Genomic DNA, 20,169 nt, shown 5'->3' with positions numbered 1-20,169 from the left:
AGCAGAAACCTGTCAGGGAGGTGTTGGCGGGCCTTGATTTAGAATATATGAATTTAATCCATCTGTTTTTGAAGCGTATCAATATCCGGGTTTGATTGTGTTCGTTCCCTGTCTTTCTTTTTCCCATTCAAATTGTCCTCTTCTCGTCGTGTCTCCCACAAACCGTTTCTGTTTAGTTTCATTACAGATCTGGACATCCTGTCCCTTCAAGCTTCATCAGCTTAGTAGTCTAAGTAGCTTAAGAAATTCCAAAAAATCCTTTCCTTCCCTGTTTCAAATGTACCCACTAACCTTAAAACTTCCGCAAACTAACATAGTTTTTAAAATAAGTTAAATAAGTTCAAATTTCAAAATGTAAATAATGTAAAAAAAGAAAAGATTTCGGCTCTGTTATGCCCTACGGCACCTGAGCCTGCCAAATAAACGAGATAAGTAAAAAAAAAAAAAACCTTTGATAATGGTCATTTCGACATACGGAAGGAAAATTGGGAATGAAAATCACATCGAGATAGGGAGATATTGAGATAAGGAGGATACCGAGATATGAAAAGTGAAAATGTATGCAAAATGAAGGAACCGAAAAAATCATCGACGTAGGGAGAAATATCGAGATTTTTTATTAATAGTTATTGTTTTAGACAAATAAGATGTTCTACTAACTGTTTGATAGCTCAATTTCGAAGAGAAGGCATCGAAATTTGTTAAAAATTACAAAGTTACGTAAATTTTACTGATTTAAGTTCAGAACAGCACACGACCGTTTGGATTCGAGAACTTTCGAAAAATAAGCCGCACCCTACTGAACAAGCCGGTGGCGCTCGATTGCACTGCTTGTGCACAGCAATTCGAACGTCCTGCGATGACACGATACGGAGGTAATGGAATTGAAATTTAATAATTGATTCTGCCACACTATTACAGCAACTGGGAGATAGTTTTGCAAGTGGTATGTAATTTATTGGTGTTTTTTTACGCTGGCTGGAGATTGAAATCGGTTTTGGGGAGGAAGAGGAACTGCGATTTAAATTGTTTTCCAACAATAACACACTGAATTGCGGGGTTCATAGCAAAATAAATCGTGATACTTATCACATTGCTTTCGCTGCAGATCACTCGCATTGTGAATGTTACGTAAAAATATAATTGTTGTGCTATTGTAAATCACACGAACGTGCGTAGCAGTGGAGATCTCCTAAAACTTTTAATACTCTTCTCTAATAAGTTATATATGCGAAAGTTGTAGATTTAGTTAGAACCTACAACTTTGATGAAGCCAGCACGCCGATAGTTTTGAAATCTTGTGTGTTACAGGCCATTTTCTAGATTTTAAGGGTGTTTTTGAAGAGAATTTTCTCAATTTGAAAAATCTACGTTTGCAGCAAAAAAAAAAAAATCTCAATTTGAAAAATCTACGTTGCAGCAAAAATTGCCTAATTTATGGCCTTTCGAAAGCCGATAAAAGAAAATTTTCATCAAACCAACTCCATGAGTTATAGGCGGTTGTGCTACTTTTCCCCTAATGTCGGTTCCCCGAATGCCAGTTCCCCGAAACATGTTTAGCACTCATACTGCCGTTCGACGCAACAAGTAGGCGTAGAAGGGTCATAACTTTTTGCAATTCAAGGTGTGACCGGTTACACGAGATATGCACCCTTCTTTAATTGATTGGCGGTTCTTTCGAGATTCACCATCAAATGCTTAGGATGCAATATTTATTTCGTCGAGAGTGATTATACATTTTCTTCTTTTGGTTGCTTATCGTTCTTTCTTGTTCAACATCCTGTCACTAAAGACAATTCTTGCATCTTTTTGAATTGCATCACTTTTCGGGGAAACGGGTTATTCCGGGAAATTGTTTTCGGAGAAACGGGTCATTCAGGGAAACGGCATTTGGCGTAGTACAATCGTTATTGGGCATGTAAGAATTTCATACTTTTCATTTAGTTTTGTTTACAACTGCAAAATTAAATGTCCAGCAAAAATGTGTGTCATTATTTCCTCTAAAACTCTTCTGGAGACCAGTGATGGAAAAGTTCGGCATCACGAAGCAGCTCACAAGTGTAAACCAACGCAATGACAAACAAATGCGAACTGGTTAGGTAAGTAGAGTAAGTTTGCACCCGTTTGCTTTGATAAGATTGTTCTATGCAAAACTCTAAGAAAACAGATCTTTATTCACCAAAGTCATTCGAAACCAATGCAAATCGGTTCAGAGCACACATTTTGATTGTGTATAGATTATTTCATATGAACACGATTGATTCAAATCAGAGGCGCGTTCACGTTCGAAGCTAAGAAAAATTTTAACCCTATGGAATCCGAGACGGAAAATTGAATATTTATTTATTTGAGGAGCTCAAACGCAAAGGGGTGTCGGCTTTGAATTGAGTTGAGGAAATTCTTTTCAAGCGTTCTAACGACTTTTTCAGGTGAAACTTCCGCACAACAAAAAAAATAACAGAATTATAAGAAGACTGGCTTGTTTTTTGACTAACATATAATTAGTTTAGAATGAAAAATTACCGAAAAAACTTCAAAGGAGATTTTTTCAAAACTTCTCAACTCAAATCTCTTTGTTTCCAACACCCTTATTTTCATGCCAGTCGTTACCACAAGACTGGTAGCGACTGAGTGATTTAAATATACGACATTAGACACTCATTGCCAGCAAAAAACCCTAAGAGGAAAAAAGAAGCCGAAAAGAGACCAACAGGAACCAAGAAAACAAACGAAGCCTAATGTGAGCCAGGAGATAAGAGTTTGATTCGTCATAGCCTCAGAGCAGAGATTTCTCTAAGATCTAAGACTTGTTTTGGAGAATTCCTTGTAACTTTACGACACGTACAGTATGGCCCATAAAAAAATGCGAAAATCGTCATATCATGTTTTATGGTAATTTTTATGAGGAAAATGTGAACGAAACGTAAATATTATTCATTATTTGTATTATTCAATCTGTTTAAACAAAGGTTTTCACTTTGAACATGATTTTTATCTGTTACTTTCTCCTTACTAGAGAGGAGTTGGAAGCATACCTTCAAATTTATCATGCAGTCATCGAGTTAAATATCTTTGTGATGAAAGCTTCTAACACCTCAACGACGGGGTGACGTTCTTCACACACAGAAAAAAATCCGTTCTCGTATCCGTGAACAGCAGACGTGAACACGTCAACAAGCAAAAATACACCATGAACTAGATCATGTTTATGTGACCGTTAGTGGTAGTTCATGGTGTATTTTTGACAGTTCACGTTTTCCAGAACTCTTTTTTGAGCGTGCAGGTCTTGTTTCCAGCATTCGCTCATACCAAATGATAGAATAGATTCATATGAGGATCCTATGAACCTATTTTCGAAGAAAAAAAACGGCTCATTTTGAAGAGCCATGATTGAACCTTTGTATACGTGTGATAAGCGGCTCTGTTTTGCTGAAAACCTATGAGCTTGTATTGATATAAGTTGTCTCTAACCGAAGGAACAAATTTCTTCCTCAAAAAACTGTTATAGACCTCTGTATTTATTTTTTGTTAAATTTTAACAAAAAATTAAGACATATCAAACCCATAAGACGCAAATGCCCTCAAACATAAGAGCTAGGCAAAATATTTTATAGTGACCATGACAAACACGTTCTCTAAGAACTCCTCCATCCTCTGATACAAACAAACTACTGTTTTCAACAATAAAGTGTGATTTTCGAAGGTGGAAAGATTATCAACATAGTATACGACAAGCAGACGCTGTTTCAAACTTTAAGCGGACAAAACCTTTCAACTTCTTTGCTATATTACATTATTTTGGACTCGTCCAAGGTTTTATCCAGTAATTAATCTATCGATTTCCTTGGGATTCCAGATCGAAACGTCTTCCAAAATATAATCAATATTTTTTACAAACATTTCTAAGATTTCAACTAGGGATTTCTCGAGAGATACCTTCAGCAATTCTTCATCTTCTAAGGTTTCTACAAAAATTCCTCCAGTAATTAGAGATTTTCTCAAGTAAATCCTGAAATTTTTTTCCGGAATTCTTCTAGGAATGTCTCTAGGGGAATTTTTCTGACAGATAAATTCGTAAGGTATTCCTGAAGGAAATCCTAAGGTAACCTCATATAAAACTTGTGTTAGTTTTAAGGTCACTCTTAATGAACAAGAATGTTTGAAAATACTTTTGGACTCTTGAGAAAGTTTTAGAAGATTTTCTAGCTAATTTGCAAAGATAATCAAAAAAAAATCATTCGAATCTCGGGATTTACTCGAAAAAACATTGAACAGAAAATCTATATAAGTTTGTGTAATAAGGATCGGATGAATTATTGGAAAAAATAATAGGAATAATCTGGTGTGAAAACTTAAATAAACCTTTGAAAATTGCTTGGGATTTTTTTGAGAAACTTTTAAAGAAATGTTGGGTAAAACTGCAGAAGTAATACTTGGATAATAAGGTGGGAAAATTCCTAGAAAAAATAGATTTGTTCAAAGAACCCCCCAAGAACTCTTAAACTATTTTTTTTTTTCAAAAACCCTTTGTGGATTTCCTCGGAAGAAATTCTGTAGAAATCTCCTAGAATAATAACTGGAGAATTTAATTGCAGGACTAGTGTAAAAATAGTTGGAGATATTTCTAGGATTTTTTTTAGAAAAAAGCAGAGTAATGCCTGAGGAAATTACTAGAGGTAGCAGCTTTGGATTTTCGGGAGCAAATTCTGGAAAATTCTTCAAAGCATTGTTTGAAAAATTGCCAGAAATTCTGGAGGAATTGGTAGAGAAATCTCTATAAGAATTTCTGGATCCCTGTTGGTGGCTCTGTAAGTATTATAATTAAAATCACTATAATTCTTGAAGCCTTTCCTCGGGGAATCTGAGACAAAGCTCTTGAACAGCTTGTTGAAACTTGTTATATTTTCTTTGGAGCCTGTACAATTTTGCATCAGGATTCAACGCAAGCAGAATAAGGAAAAAATATATTTTAGAGATCATTTTGGTTAAAATAGATACTTTAGAGGCCTTCCATTAAAAATAGATACTTTTTAGTGACTTGCAATAAAATATAGTTCTTATTAATATATTTGAATCCTCTGAGCAGAATCTCAATAGAAAAACAAACAAGTAACAGACATTGAAGGAGAAATAGTGCAAATAGTAGTCGAAATACGCGTATCTGTCAAATATAAGCAATTAGGGACGGACAAGAAACCGTTTCCCTAACGTTTCCATTCTTCCATCATTATAGCACGCCTTCCCTTACGCCTAATACTTACATAGGCAGCCTGCTAACCACAAAGGCAAACCTCTCTGCCATGCCTTTCTCCCAATATATACACTCCCGCATGTACTGGCGTAGATGCAGTCGGACTCCACAAAATGTAAAAATGTTATTCTTATTGGCCTTCCGGTCAGACATGGTAACAATAAATTCTACTTGGTGACGAAATAAATGCGTCATTCATACGCACTGCTTTCCCATTTGTGGATACACTACTTGATCTATGTTTGGCATAAAATCCAAATAATAGATGATGTTTGTATCAGAATGATCTACCAGGCCAATAAAATCTACCAGTCAATCATCCGAACACGTCACAATTCGTATTTAGTTAGGTACCTATCCAATATTTTTGGATATTCAAAAAAAGCACATTGTCCAAACACATACGTCAATCAAATGTTTGCCTCCCAGTCGTCGATGCTCGTAGCAAATTGCGTTAGAAGGAAATACATAAATTACACGAGTGACCGAAAAGGTTTATTCCATCATCAATCGGAACACCTGCCGGTAATGACTGGACCTCCCACTGAAACATAAAATATTTTGTACTGGTACGTACCGGTAAGAAGTGGCCTGTAGTAATCAACCGGGTAATTGAGCAGCTACCGTACAGTTTGTCACATTTGTTTTGCGTGCGTAGTTGGAATTATCGTAAAAGGGTGGGCATCCTACCATTGGGGAACATATTTTCATGCCCTAAGATAAAGATAACCATCAGCACCAAAAGCATCCAATAAATTGGTCAGATGAAGTTAAGTATCTAGGGTTCATCCTAGATAAGAATTTAAATTTCAAAAATCACACTGAGGGCATTCAAGCCAAATGTAATAAATATGTAAAATGTCTCTATCCACTTATTAATAGAAAATCAAAACTTTGTCTTAAGAACAAGCTTTTTATATTCAAACAAATTTTCAGGCCAGCCATGTTGTTGTATGCTGTACCAAAGTGTAAATCTCTGCAGAGAATTCAAAACAAAATTTTGAAAATGATTCTGAAGCTTCCTCCCTGGTATAGTACCAATGAGTTACATAGAATATCCAATGTTGAAACATTGGAACAAATGTCAAATAAAATAATTAATAATTTAAGGCAAAAATCGTTACAATCTTCTATTGTCACGATCAATGCCTTATATATTTAGGTTAAGTTTGGTTAAGTAAATTAAAAACGTGAAATCAACTCACCTGTGAAAAATCTGAACTGCTACGGCAAACGAAATGTAATATGTTGTTATCATAATGTTAATAAAATCTTAAATTTGTTTTACCAAATTAGGATGATAGTGTTGTCTAACACAGAACACCTAGATCTAATAAATGAGTGTAATGTTTGAAATGATACTAATAAAGAAATTAAAAAAAAATCAGCACCAAAGCAGCCGATCAGATAATTCGAAAAGCAAGTATTTGGTATAAATTATCATTTGAATAATTCGAAACAACATTTAAGAATACCTACATTTATCGTTACAGTTCCACGTACCAAACTGTAATACTTGAAATAGCAAAACAAAGCTAATTTCAAATTCTTTGGTTCTAGTTTTTAAAGGATAATTAAAATAACCAAAACGGCCGCTATGAAATGCATAGATAGCGCCACCGTAGACGTGTGTGTTTGACAGAACAACAATTCTGTCGCAATGTTAAATCCCATATACTGTGGCGCCGCTGCTATGATGCGGTGAGTGCCAAATGAGTAACCTTCAATGATCCATTTTCTATTGCTAATTTTCAACGTTTTACAGAAACATCGTTTTTTTTTTTATTTTTGCTAATTTCATTTTATTGTTGCTAGTTTTTTTTTCTTTTTTTTTTTGTTCCATATAGTTTTATAGATTTATGGTTGAAAATAAGCGCTTGTTTAATTTTCATAATGTACATTATTTTCAAACGTTTGCTTATTATGTCCTATTGGCAGCTTTTCAATAAAACGCGGGATGTTTGCCTTTTTCAAAAGCTTGTTAATTTGGCTGCCTCCTACCATTCAGTATAACATAGCGGGCGACACTAGTCATTGGATGACCAGCAACTCCGTTGACATCTGATACCACCACATGGTTGAAAGGTGGGTGTAGAACGATGTTCTGTTTTTTACCGTACCCTCATTGGTGTCCTTCAACTACTCCCCCCCTACTGGACACACCAATCTATTCCCACACAGTGGCGCGTGCTCTGACAGTTGCCCTTTGTCGATTCATTTTCACAACCAGACACTAATGAATTTCTCATATCCTGTTCAGCTCCCGCTTTCCCCAACGTCCGTTCATCGTTAGTCTAAGTAGCGTAGCTAGAGGCCCCAAAATCGTGGTAAGAAATTCTCATACCAGTGAAAATCAGGCTTCTACCAATTGGCAGCGAAAGTAATAAATTCATTTTTGAGTACCTTGTTTTTTTATGTCATTAACAGACAATATCGACCGATTCGAACAAAACCTTTTTTTCTCATTGTAAAAGTTTCTACAGGCACATAATTGTAAAGTAACGTATGCAGAAAATGGTACTCTATTTCATTGAAGGTTTTTTTGGCAGAGCTCAAAAATTGATAAAAAAGCGATTTTTTGTAACGCACCTTATTATTTCAATAAGTCTCGATGAGTTTATCATGTAAACGACATGTAGGCTTTTTTGAATTCTGAATAAAACCTTTATTGTCTGTGGAACCCTGTTAATAATAAAAAATGTAGCTTTTTGTATAATTATTTTTTTTTTGTTATATAATTTCTCTGTTAGAATAAGTTTCTCAAAATCAATGTTGAAGTGGGCTTACGAAGAGACTGATTCTCTGTGGCCACACTGTGTATGTGCTGGATACTTTAACAATAACCGTATTTGAAATCAGATTCATTCCAATTAATTGGGTAAATGTTGATGAATAAGGAAGATGAGTTTATAGAGAACAAAGTTGGACATTTGTTATCATTTGCTGGGTGGATACGGGTTAATTGATTACATGAATAGTCACATCTCGGTTTTATTTTGGATGAGTGGCACACACCCTTATCTTGAGAACCCTTAATTTTCATTCCTCATCAAAGTTTGAAAACCCTAGCTCCGCCACTGATTAGTCTGCATTTTGTGGTGCCCTTATACATACAAAATTACCACGACCTGGTACTCATCCAACCGGTGCTAATGTTTTGTTTCGAATTCCCTTTTCAGACCATGTCCAACCGCAGAGGCAACCGTAGCAGGAAGGAATTTTAAGTACACGCTACCGGCCGAGCAAAACTGGCGCCCGCAGTGCAATTTTCGTAGCCCAGCACGTTCTCCCCCTCAAGGTTAGGCCCACCACCCCCTAAATGGCCCCATGGCGTCCTGTAGCCGTGCGCACGCCATCAATGCGGTGTTGGTGGCTGGATTTCTGCTGATACTGCTCAATCTGCTCGGCTCTCGATGGGACTCCGCACCGATAGGTCTGCCACGAATGGGGTAAGTTCAACCACACACACTCATGTTGCCAATTACCATTTAGACTAAATTCATTGCCTTTCCGCTTCACAGAACAACCCAATGGCCGAAACGCACAAGGACCAGTTCCGATCGGTTTGTTCAGGTCCACGCGCCACATCAGAACCGAAGCATCGACAGCAGAAACATCAGCAACAACGTCAACGGTTCCCACCAGCGTGAGCTGCATGCGAACCATGACCCTAACTACAACAATCAGTCCGCGCCCCGGCAGCCAAACAAATCCCTCAACAATAATGATATTCCTGTTAATCAATCGTCAAAATCTCAAAAGTTCAACGAATCTCAACCGACGACGGCGGGTAACAGCAGCAGCAGCAGCAGCAACGATACTAACCCTAGCTTAAGTAGCAAAAATTCCACTAGCATTAGCGACTACAGTGAGAATCTCGTAGAAGTTGTAAGTAGTAAAGAGCAGGTAGCCAATAGTAGCGGTAAGAAAATTGTTCCTGAAGCACAGCGTCAGCAGCAACCAAACGAAACAATACAGACTGATGGTAGCGGCGGTGGTGGCAATGGCACTCGGCTTATCGATAGCCTGGTGAGAAAGCTGGCAGGAAATAGCTGTCCACCGATTCCGCCGAATTTAGGTGAGTATCGATTTTTTATTGGGATGTGATAACGAAGCCATTGTGCATTGAGCTCTTAAGAGCAAAATCTCATACGTAAGTGCAGTTTGCTTTTAGTTATGGATAACTCTCAAGCTTTGATTACACAGTGCGTGCAATGCACGAACATTTGTGCAAGTTGCACGAATGTTTGCGCGAACTGTGTAATATATGCACGAACTACTAGCAAACATTTTGTGGGAACATATTCGTGCATTCAAACATGTTGGTTCGTCGAACTTGCGTTGCATAGTAACTGAAGAAAGTTGTGTAGTATGAAAGGAAAGCAAATCACATTGATAATGAAAACATTGGTGTTGGGAGAGGATTTCTCCAAAGGATCTTCCAGAGATTTCTCCAGGATTTTGAAGATTCCTCCATGTATTTACCCACGAATTTATCCAAGATAATCTCTACAGTGATACATACAACGATTTCGCCAGAGATTCCTTCACGGGGAAGTTTTGATCGCAACCCGATCATTTTCAGACCCGATCAGATAGGGCTTCAGGTGTACCTTCAGCTATGCCTCCAGAAATTCTGCCTGGAGTTCCTCCAGAGATTCTTCCAGGGATTTCTGCAAGGGATATTCCAGGGATTCCTCCAGGAAAATCTCTACTGGGATTCCTATAGAGATTTCGCAACGAGTTTCTTAAAGAATTCCTCCGGTGATTTCTCCATATAATCCTTCGGTAAAATTTTTAATAAGATTATTCCTGGAATATCTTTAAAAATTTCTCCATGAACTTTTTCAAGGATTTGTCCATAGATTCTTCAAGGTATTTCCAAGCGGTTTCTCATGATGCTTCTTGAGAGATTCCTCCTGACATTCTTTCAGAGACTTCTCCAAGCATTACGCCAGAGAAATATCTGGAGGGATTCTTGCAGTGATGTCTCCACGGATTTCTCCAGGGAATACTAAGGAATTCCTGTAGGGATTCCAGCAAGAATATCTCCTGGGATTCTTCAAGCAATTACTTTCCTAATTCCTAAAGGAATTCCTCAAGAGTTTTCTCCAGCAAATCTCCTAGAGATAATTTCCGCAAAATCGCTATAGGAAATACTTTAAGGATTTTAACAACTACACAACTGTTTTTACAAGTCCTTCAGGGATTCACCTAGAAGTATATCTAGAGGAGTGTTCTGGGCCTCAAAAAATACCTTCGGGGATCTTTACAAGAATTCCTCTAGAAATTCTTCCACAAATTCCAACGTGAATTCCTCCAGAAATTTCTTCAGAAATAATCCCAAGAATTTTTCCAGGGTTTCCTTCAAGCATTTTTCCTGTAACTCCTTCCATGATGATATTTTTGGAAAAATCCGTAGATAAATTCCTACAGAAATACTTGGAAAAATTCCAGGAGTAGACTCAATAGGAACCTGTAGCAAAAATATTAAGAAATCCCTGTAGTATTTTATGGAGGAATCCTTAGAGGAAATTCTTTGAGAATATTTGGTTAAATCTCTGGAAAAATCCCTGGAGAAATTCTTGCAGGAGTTTTTGGAGGAATACCCGGAAAAATCTACGGAGAATGAAAAAATCCGTAGAACAACTTGTGGATGACCCATAAAAAGGGTTTTCTGGAGTAACCTCTGGAGAAATTCCTGAAGAAACTGTTGGAAAAATCTCGGAAGCATTGCCTGGATAAATTGCTGAAGAAGTCCTTGGAGATATATCTAGGCTCATCTTTGTAGAAATCCCTGGAGAAATCGCCTGAAGTATCCTTGGACAAATTTCTGGAAAAATTACTGTAGATGTTTTGCTGAAGAATGCTGTGTCTATATTTTTCTGCAAAAATCCCTGGAATAATCCTTTGGCGTATTGCCAAAGTTTTTCCAAAAGAAATTTTTTTTCCTAGAGAATTTTTTTAGAAAAATTTCTTGTAAAATTCTTTGAAGAGTCCTTGGAAAAATAGATACCGTAGAGATTTTGAGAATATTATGAATGATGGGCCTTCCTTAGCCGAGTGGTTAGAGTCCGCGGCTACAAAGCAAAGCCATGCTGAAGGTGTCTGGGTGCAATTCCCGGTAGGTCCAGGATCTTTTCGTAATGGAAATTTCCTTGACTTCCCTGGGCATAGAGTATCATCGTACCTGCCACACGATATACGAATGCGAAAATGGCAACTTTGGCATAGAAAGCTCTCAGTTAATAACTGTGGAAGTGCTCATAAGAACACTAACCTGAGACGCAGGCTCTGTCCCAGTGGGGACCCACTGGGTGGCAATACAACGTTATACAATAAGTTTCTGTAGAAACATTTGGAGGGATCTGAGAGAGTTCCTGGAAAAATCCCTGCCGGAATTATTAGGAATAATTTGGGAGAATTACTAAACAATGCAAAATTCCCTGATAAAATCATAATTATAAACTAAATATAAATTTGGAGGAATTCGTGAAAAAATCTCTAGATACATTTCATTAATTGAATTTCAATGAGTTTTTAAAAGAGTTTTTGAAAATTATATCATGTTAAGTAAAGAACGTTTCCAAATGAAACCCATGAAGCATTCAAAAAAAAAAACATAGAATGTTTATTCAAAATGTGTATTTGAAAAACGTTCCTACAATTTTTAAATTTAAAATTATTTGGTTCTTCTTCTTCTTCTTCTTCTTCTTCTTGGCAATACCTACTCACTGGGACAGAGCCTGTTTCTCAGCTTAGTGTTCGATGAGCACTTCCACAGTTATTGACTGAGAGTTTTCTTTGCCAAAGTTGCCATTTTCGCATTTGTATATCGTGTACAGGTCTATGCCCAGGGAAGTCAAGGATATTTCCATTACGAAAAGATCATGGACCGATCGGGAATCGAAACCAGACACCTTCAGCATGGCTGTGCTTTGTAACCACGGACGTAACCACTTGGCAAAGGAAGGTTCCTTTTCTGGTTATGTTTGGTAAATTATTATGATGTCCCCATTGATTTGTCCAGGAACTCCTCCAATGATTACTCCAGAAATTTTTCCAAACATACTTGCCACCTCTAGGGATTCTACTAGAAATTACTTAAACAATTCATCAAAGGATTCCCCAAGAGTTTCCTCCAGAAATTTTCTCGAAATCGAAAATCGCTACAGGAATTACTACCTGTATTTTTTGTAGGGAGATTTTTCCAGAAAAAATACCAAATCCCTGTAAATTTTCATTGAGGAAGTCAATTGCAGGATTCTCTGGAGGAATTCCTAAAATATCCTTTGAACATTTTTTGGAGGATCTTATGTAGACATTTTTGTGAAGTAATCTCTGGAGAAATTTGTAAAGAGGAATCTCTGGAAATATTCCTGTTGAAATTTCGATAAATTGCTGAAAGAATCCATGCAGACATCTCTGGAGTGAAAAACCCTATCGAAACTGATATTGAAATACGTTTGCGAGAATTGAAGAATTTCTTGAAGAAAATCTCAAGCAATGTCTGAAATAGTTTTTTGAAAAAAAAACCTGTAGACATTTTCAACGAAAACATTCAATAAAAAACTAGAACTGAGAATATTCAATGTTCAAATATGAAATTATTTGGTAGTTTGATTTATAATTATAAACCGTTCTATTATTTGATTGTATAATTCGTTTAAAAAAATAATATGAAAATTTCCAGGAAGTAATTACTGGCTTCCTTCAAAACTTCTTTTTAATATTCCTTCTAAAGCACATTTTTAAGAAAAAGATTTTTAAGGAAATTTCTCTCCTATGGATTATTTTCCGGTATTACTGCAAGAACCCATTCAAAATATTTTTCTCAGATTTCATTAATAATTAACTCAAAATCAAGGAAAATAAAAACAATCCTGATGGTTGCTGGTAGTTTTCAGGTAATTCACTACGAATCCCACCAGGACCTTTTCTCTTAATTTCTTATAGTATTCATCTTAGAGTTGTTTCAACAGTTCTAAAAGAATTTTTCCCTGTTTTTTTTTAATCTAGAAGGATAACTCCAGAAATTTATTATGAGTCCTTCCTAAAATACTTCCAGCGAATACTTTCTCCAACTCTGATTTATTCATCTAGGATTTAAAAAAAGTATTGGAAAAAATCATCTTATATGTGCCAGAAAACATTGCTTGAGGAATCTCGAGAAACTGTTTAAAAATCTTCAAAGATTGTATAGAATAATTTGTTGAGAAAGTGGTGGAAGAATTCCTGGAACAACTAATGAAACGAAGAATTCCCTATAGGCTTCCAGGAAACAATTGTAGATTTATTCGGGGAAATATATATTAAGAAATTTATAGAGTATAATTTTTGTATTAGAACAAATACTTTTACAAATTTATAAAGAAGTGCTTCAAGGAAGATTTCTTCATAATTTCGTAACAAATCTGTATCAGAAATGCTTGATTCTCTATTCCAGATACAAATTACATTTTTGAATAGAAGCCTGATAGAGCCTGATACAAAATCTTAAAGTAAAAGCTAGAATGTTTAAAAATATACGAAAAATGTTTAATGAGTAATTTCTAAAGAATCGATTCCTGAATTCCTGAATTCCTGAAAATTCATGAAAGATTGTCATAAAATATGTAAATTCCTCAGTAAAACCTTGAAGGAAGCGCTAATAAATTTGAGCATGCAATCTGTATACGGTAATGGAACGATATGTTGCAACATTGACGATGTCCTCAAGGAATTTCTATAAATCGTGAAGTTCTTGAGTTTCCGATGAAATCTTATCCTTGACATTTCTCTTGGGTGATTCCTGAAGACAATCCAGGACATTCTTGCATGGATTTTTGGAAGGATCTTTGGTAGGTTTTGTATTCCTCGTATGATGGGAGAATTCCTCTAAAATACTCCTGTTAACATCACTTATAAATTCCTGAGAAATATTTTCAATTCATATCTGAAAATAAAAAAAGTTTAGTTGAGGGAAATCGTTTATAATAATATACTTTGATAACAGCAACATCAGCAGTGACATTTTGACGATCAATAAGTAAACCACACATTGGTTGCTACGACCATCAGTCATGGAACCACAGACGTGTTTGTTCGAACCGTGTAATATATGGGCGAACAGTTCGTTCATACAGAACCTCGAACAGTTCACGCGAATATCGAACGAATTTTTTTGAGCGAACGTTAGTGCATTGTAGTGATACGAGTTGATGTTCCATGACTCGATATCGACTCATAAAACTAAAAACAGAATTTCATGGTTACTATGATGGTCCCTAGAAGCCACTTTCCAAAGGATTGCTGTTCCATGACTCGATATTTCCATGAGTCGATGGTCCCTTCAATATCGACTCATGGAGGTTTCACTGTACAATCAATTCCTTCAGAAATATTTAAAAAATACTCTATATATTCCTGCATAATTTTCTTGCGAAAATCATTCAAGGATTCCTCCTGGTATTTCTCCCCCAGAGATTATTTCTCCATTCATTCTTTTCAGAATATCACAACAAATTATGCATTCTCCTAAGGATTATTGATTAGGATATTGAGAAATAATAACGATACTGGGTTCGTCGTTGAGATGGGCGAACTCGTGGTTCATCCTTCTCCGCTACACACCTTAGCACTCGGCGTTCGAAAACTCCAAGTGCTTGCAGATCCTCCTCGTTTCATGCCCGTAGAGGACTACCACTCTTATAAGCGTTCTGTACATGGTACATTTGGTGCGGGTGTGAATCTTTTTTGACCGTAGCTTCTTGTTGAGGCCATAAAAAGCCCGACTTCCACTGATGATGCGCCTCACAGTTAACGTTATTACCACCAGTCAGCAAGGATCCAAAGTAGACGTCGACCACCTTGAACGTACTGCTACCTAGGCGAGCCCTGTTGCGCTCGGTTTCACCTACTAGCATGTACTTTGTCTTGGACGCATTCACCACCAGTCCAATTTTTGCCTCGCGTTTCAGGCAGGTGTACAGGTCTGCTACCTTTTCAAAGGTTCAGGCGACAATGTCCTTATCATCCGCGAAGCAAACAAATTGACTGGATCTCGTGAAAATCGTACCTCGGCTATTAAACCCGGCTCTCCACATAACACCTTCTATCGCAATATTTAACAATAGGCACTGAATTCCATCACCTTATCATAGTGCCCGGCGGGATACAAACGAACTGGAATGTTCGTCTGAAACCTTAACACAATTTTGCACACCTGCCAGTCACGTAAGCTTCCTGGGAAAGTTGTTCTCGTCCATGATTTTCCATAGCTCTACGCGGTCGATACTATCGATGAGCTAAAATTCACACAAATAAAGCCACAAATAATTCACACAAAAAAAAGTGTTGCGCCTTGATATCGATGAAGAGGTGATGAGTTGGGACCTGGTATTCATGAGATTTTTGGAGAATTTGCCGCACAGTGAAGATCTGGTTCGTTGTCGATGACTGACGACGGAAAATGATCTGGAATAATCCTTTGTTATCCGCATTTCGAACTGTGATCGCTCGAATGTTCTCACAATCTAACTTATCGCCTTTCATGTAGATGGGGCACTACAGGACATCCACTACTCCGGTAACTGTTCTGTTTCCCAGATTGTGGCTGTCAGCCGGTGCAGACAAATGGCCAGCATCTCCGGGTCCATATTTATGAGTTCAGCTCCGACCCCATCCTTACCAGCAGCTTTATTGTTCTTGAGCTGGTGAATGGCATCCTTAACCTCCCTCAAAGTGGGGGCTAATTAGACGAAGACATTTATTCCGTTGTCTTGACCTTCATTGCCTGTGCTCTCAACGTTCAGGTTCAGGTGTTCGTCGATGTGCCGCTTCCACCTTTCGATCACCTGACGCTTGCAGCGATACGCAGCCATTGCGGAATGCGTTGAGCTTCTGATAGAACTTACGTGTTTCTTGAGACCGGCTTAGCTGTTCCATCTCCTCGCACTCTGTCTCCTCTAGGCGAGGTTTTTTTCTCCCGAATTAGGCGGGTCTTCCCTAAGGTTGCTCGTACCCTGGTCAGTACCGCGAGAAAATAGGGATAGGTGTTGCTGGGCAGGAGGCTAAGGACCACACTTCTTCTTCTTCTTGGCATTAACGTCCCCACTGGGACTGAGCCGGCTACTCAGCTCAGTGTTCTTTGCGAGCACTTTTCCAGTTATTAACTGAGAGCTTTCTTTGCCAAAGTTGCCATTTTCGCATTCGTACATCGTGTGGCAGGTACGATGTACTATATGTCCACGGAAGTCAAGGAAATTTCCAATACGAAAAGATTCTGGACCGACCGGGAATCGAACCCAGACACCTTCAGCATGGCTTTGCTTTATAGCCGCGGACTCTAACCCCTCGGCTAAGGAAGGCCCCAAGGACTACACAGAGAGGGTCATTTTATTCCTTCAGGTACACGAGGTACCAATGGTACGCCATGCCCAGCATTTACCAATCAACCAAGTCCAAAGGTCTAACAGGTAAAAATAACTTTTTATAGTCAATCCTTGTGCAAAATTTTAGGGATTGTTCTAAAAATGCCTCATGAAAATTCTTTAGTCATTCCTTCGCCAACTATCTCAGAAATTCGTCCATCCATGAGCACTCCACCGCTACTACATCCAGTGATTTATTTATTACTATTTCAACAGGGATTACTATGAAAACTTTCCCAGAAAATATTCCAGCATTTCTTCTACATTTGTCCACTAATCCTTTAACCGATTTCACAGTATCGCAGAAGTTCTTCCAAGAAAACCCTTAAAGGTCAATTACACCCGATTCTGTTTTTGCACGGAGGATGCGTACCGTGCAAAAAAAGTTTTCGGTTCAAAATTTCAAAAACCGTGCAAAAAAAGTAACACCATTTCTCGACGCATTTTCATTCAAAAATAAGGTTTTGACGGAAAAAAATGTATGGAAATGTATACACGGTTTCAAAGAAATGCCTGTTGGATTTTTACAGCAACCCTTACAAGAATTTCAGCAGGTTCCCAAGCTGATTTTTCTAGTAGTTCCTAGGTTTTTTCGATGTAATTTAGTTCTAGTAATTTCCAACGATTTTCATAGAAATTTTCTCGAAAAATAACCCACGAATTGCTTAAATAATTCGTTAATTTGATAATCAAAAATTTAATTTGATAATCAAAAATCTATAGGAATCTCTCCTGTATTTCAAACTCCATTTCTCCAGTTTTTGCAAATATTTATTTACAAATATTTATCAAGAATCTCCAGCAGTTCTATCAGAAATTACTACAATAGTTTTGCAATTTTTTGACAATTTCTTCATGACATAACTGGAAGAAATCCTGAAGGAATCTTTGGAAGATTATCTCAAATTATTCCCGAAGAAAAACTCCTGGTTGAAATCTTAAAGAAATGCCATGAAATCGGTGAAGGCATCTCCGGAGGAATTCTGGTTGAATTCTCGAAAATGTCCTCAACGAAAACGAAGGGCAAATTACTGGAGGACTAAGGACTTTCTTGAGAATTGTTTAAATGGACATTTGGGAGAATTCTCTGTAAAGGAATAACTAAATGAACGCCTGAATACATCTTCGTAGTAATACATGAAGAAATCATTTGCAAAATACCTGAATTATTTTCTGACAAATTTGCTGAACAAAATAATGAAAAAATACACTCAGTAATATTTGTCGTAATGGCATGAGGTATTCTAGAATTAGATTTTTTCTAGGAGAAATGTATGATCAGATTCTATATAATATGAGGAATTGAATGAAGGTTTGCACTGGGGTCACGGCAGTACCAAATATGATAAATGTGATTATTTTTTACTAGTATTACAATAACAAAATCGTATTTTTTGTGTAAAACACAAGAAAATGATTTATTGTTATCATTTAAACATATTTTGAATAAGTGGGCCGTTCCGGAATACTGTTGCCGGTTTCGCCAGGGCCTTTCTGAAAACATTTCCGATTTATGTTCGACGTGACGTTTCAATCTTCGTGGATTCTAAAGAACATGTCAATAATTGAAGAATGAAATCGGTATCAGTTGATGCGGCCGCTATTGAGCACCTGCCACAGGTTCCGAGGACATCTTCGGGAATATTTTCGATTTATTTCAAACTATGTGTTTATTGAAGTGTCTTACAGAAAAGAACTGTGAAATGAATGGTTCAATTTTAATTATCTAGAAACGTTGAATAGTCGAGTGGTGTCGAAGCCATTGATTACCCTACTCGAAAAGAAATCCTTTGAAAGAATCGCTGATGGAACCTTAGAAGAATCCTTGATAGTATTTCCAAAATGGCTACAATTCTTGTGTAAGCCTTGGTGGACTACTTGAAGGAATTCCTGCAGACATTGTTCAGTAGTTTGAAAAAGTCGGTGAAATCATTTCTGCATATCATTGAGACAATTGTGGAAGAAAGGCTTCTTGGAATTATTCCTGTGACTTGAAATGAATTTCAATCAATTCTTGGAAGGCTATTTGTAGGAATTCCTGCAGAAAATTGTTGAAAAATCTCTGGGAGAAATATTTGGAAAAATGATTTCTTGGAGAAATCTATGGGGAAAAATCATGGAGAAATTTTGGAAGAATTCCTTGTGGTGTTCCTGAAAATAATTCTTGGAGAATTTCTTGAAGGAGTTTAGAGAAATTTCCAGAGAAGCTTTCAGGTTCCTAAAAATTGTGTTGCTTATCGTATAAGGTTTGGTAGATAATTTCAGATAGATTTTTAGAGTAATTCTAGAAGTATCCTGGAGCTAGTGAAGAGACTTCTGAATTAAGTTCAGGAATGATTCTTCAAGGAATATCAATCATACATTTTGAACACCCTAATGTGAATATAATTTCGATAGGGCGTTATCTCAATATCCATACAATGGTTTCTTAAAATGACGCTCATTTTATAAAGTAAGCATATTTTGCTTATGCGATGTGTATTTTAATGAAAATCAATAATTTCATCAATTCAAGCAAGTACTACCAGATCCAAATTCAGATGGCCAAATTGGGTCTACCACAAAAGGCTGATTCACAGAAGGCCGAAAACACAAAAAGCCAACACATACAAAAGGCCGAATCACAAAAGGCCAGAACCACATAGAGCCGATTTTTTGTTTAACAATAAACATTCAACACATTTGTCTATTATATTTTGGACATTTTTATAGTAGGGCAAAACGAGACAAGATACCCAAATAACATTATAAGCTGGATAAGAGTTTATCCAGCTGAAATATGCTTAGTGATTTTTGAGTATGTCAGCTAAAAAAAGACCCCTGTAATTTTATATAAATGGAATTTTGTTCTTATAATCGTCAAAATTGTCTTACATAATTAATGGACAGTCCCTTTGTTGATATTGAACAAATATTGAAGGAATACATGTAACATCGCTGTTTTAATTCTCAGAGTGTTCGCTGACAAAATTAAACAGACTAAGGAGTCATTGAGGGCTCTCTTCGGATTGGAATCTCCTCAGAGCAATGACAAACAAAGAGTAGCGGACTTTGGGGCAAGTGTGCCATAGGGGCAAGTGTGCCACTCCTGCTTTTTATAAAAACTACAATATATATTTTCTCTTTGAGCTTAACAATATGTTCCTTTATAGTTCACAATACTATGATCAAAACATGATGAAAATTGCTCTATTTTTTACGTTTTTACATCGACTTTTACAAATGCAACCAAATTTGAGTGGATTTTTATAAGATTTCGTTGTTTGTAAATAGCATGGTAAAAAGTAAATTATTAACAGATTTTTCTAACGTGCTGTACATCGTGAAACTATTCAAATGTGTAAGTTATTGTGGCATTTGAACGAAAAAAGTATTTAATTTTACATACGAAATCCAGTTTGGTTGAAATGTATATTTATTGGGGCAAGTGTGCCACCTATTTGGTAAACAGAAATTGTTCAAGTGAAATTTATAAAAATGTAAACATCATCAAAAAAATCATAATAA

At 36.8% G+C, this 20,169-nt stretch overlaps 1 protein-coding gene across 3 annotated transcripts in view; it reads left to right on the top strand.

The window, feature by feature from the left end:
- LOC5575690 (beta-1,4-N-acetylgalactosaminyltransferase bre-4) overlaps positions 1–20,169 on the top strand; it is a 110,223-nt gene that overhangs the window by 74,994 nt on the left and 15,060 nt on the right. For all 3 annotated transcript variants that reach the window (XM_021851588.1, XM_021851590.1, XM_021851589.1), the window contains 2 exons: positions 8,431–8,700; positions 8,773–9,329. In XM_021851588.1, the coding sequence (XP_021707280.1) occupies positions 8,579–8,700; positions 8,773–9,329 (679 nt within the window). In that variant the 5' untranslated portion in view covers positions 8,431–8,578. The remainder of the gene's footprint in view (positions 1–8,430; positions 8,701–8,772; positions 9,330–20,169) is intronic.

The sequence above is a fragment of the Aedes aegypti genome, chromosome 3 (genome assembly GCF_002204515.2).
Source record: "Aedes aegypti strain LVP_AGWG chromosome 3, AaegL5.0 Primary Assembly, whole genome shotgun sequence".
Taxonomy (NCBI): Eukaryota; Metazoa; Arthropoda; class Insecta; order Diptera; family Culicidae; genus Aedes; species Aedes aegypti.
This window is presented reverse-complemented; position numbering and strand designations above follow the sequence as displayed.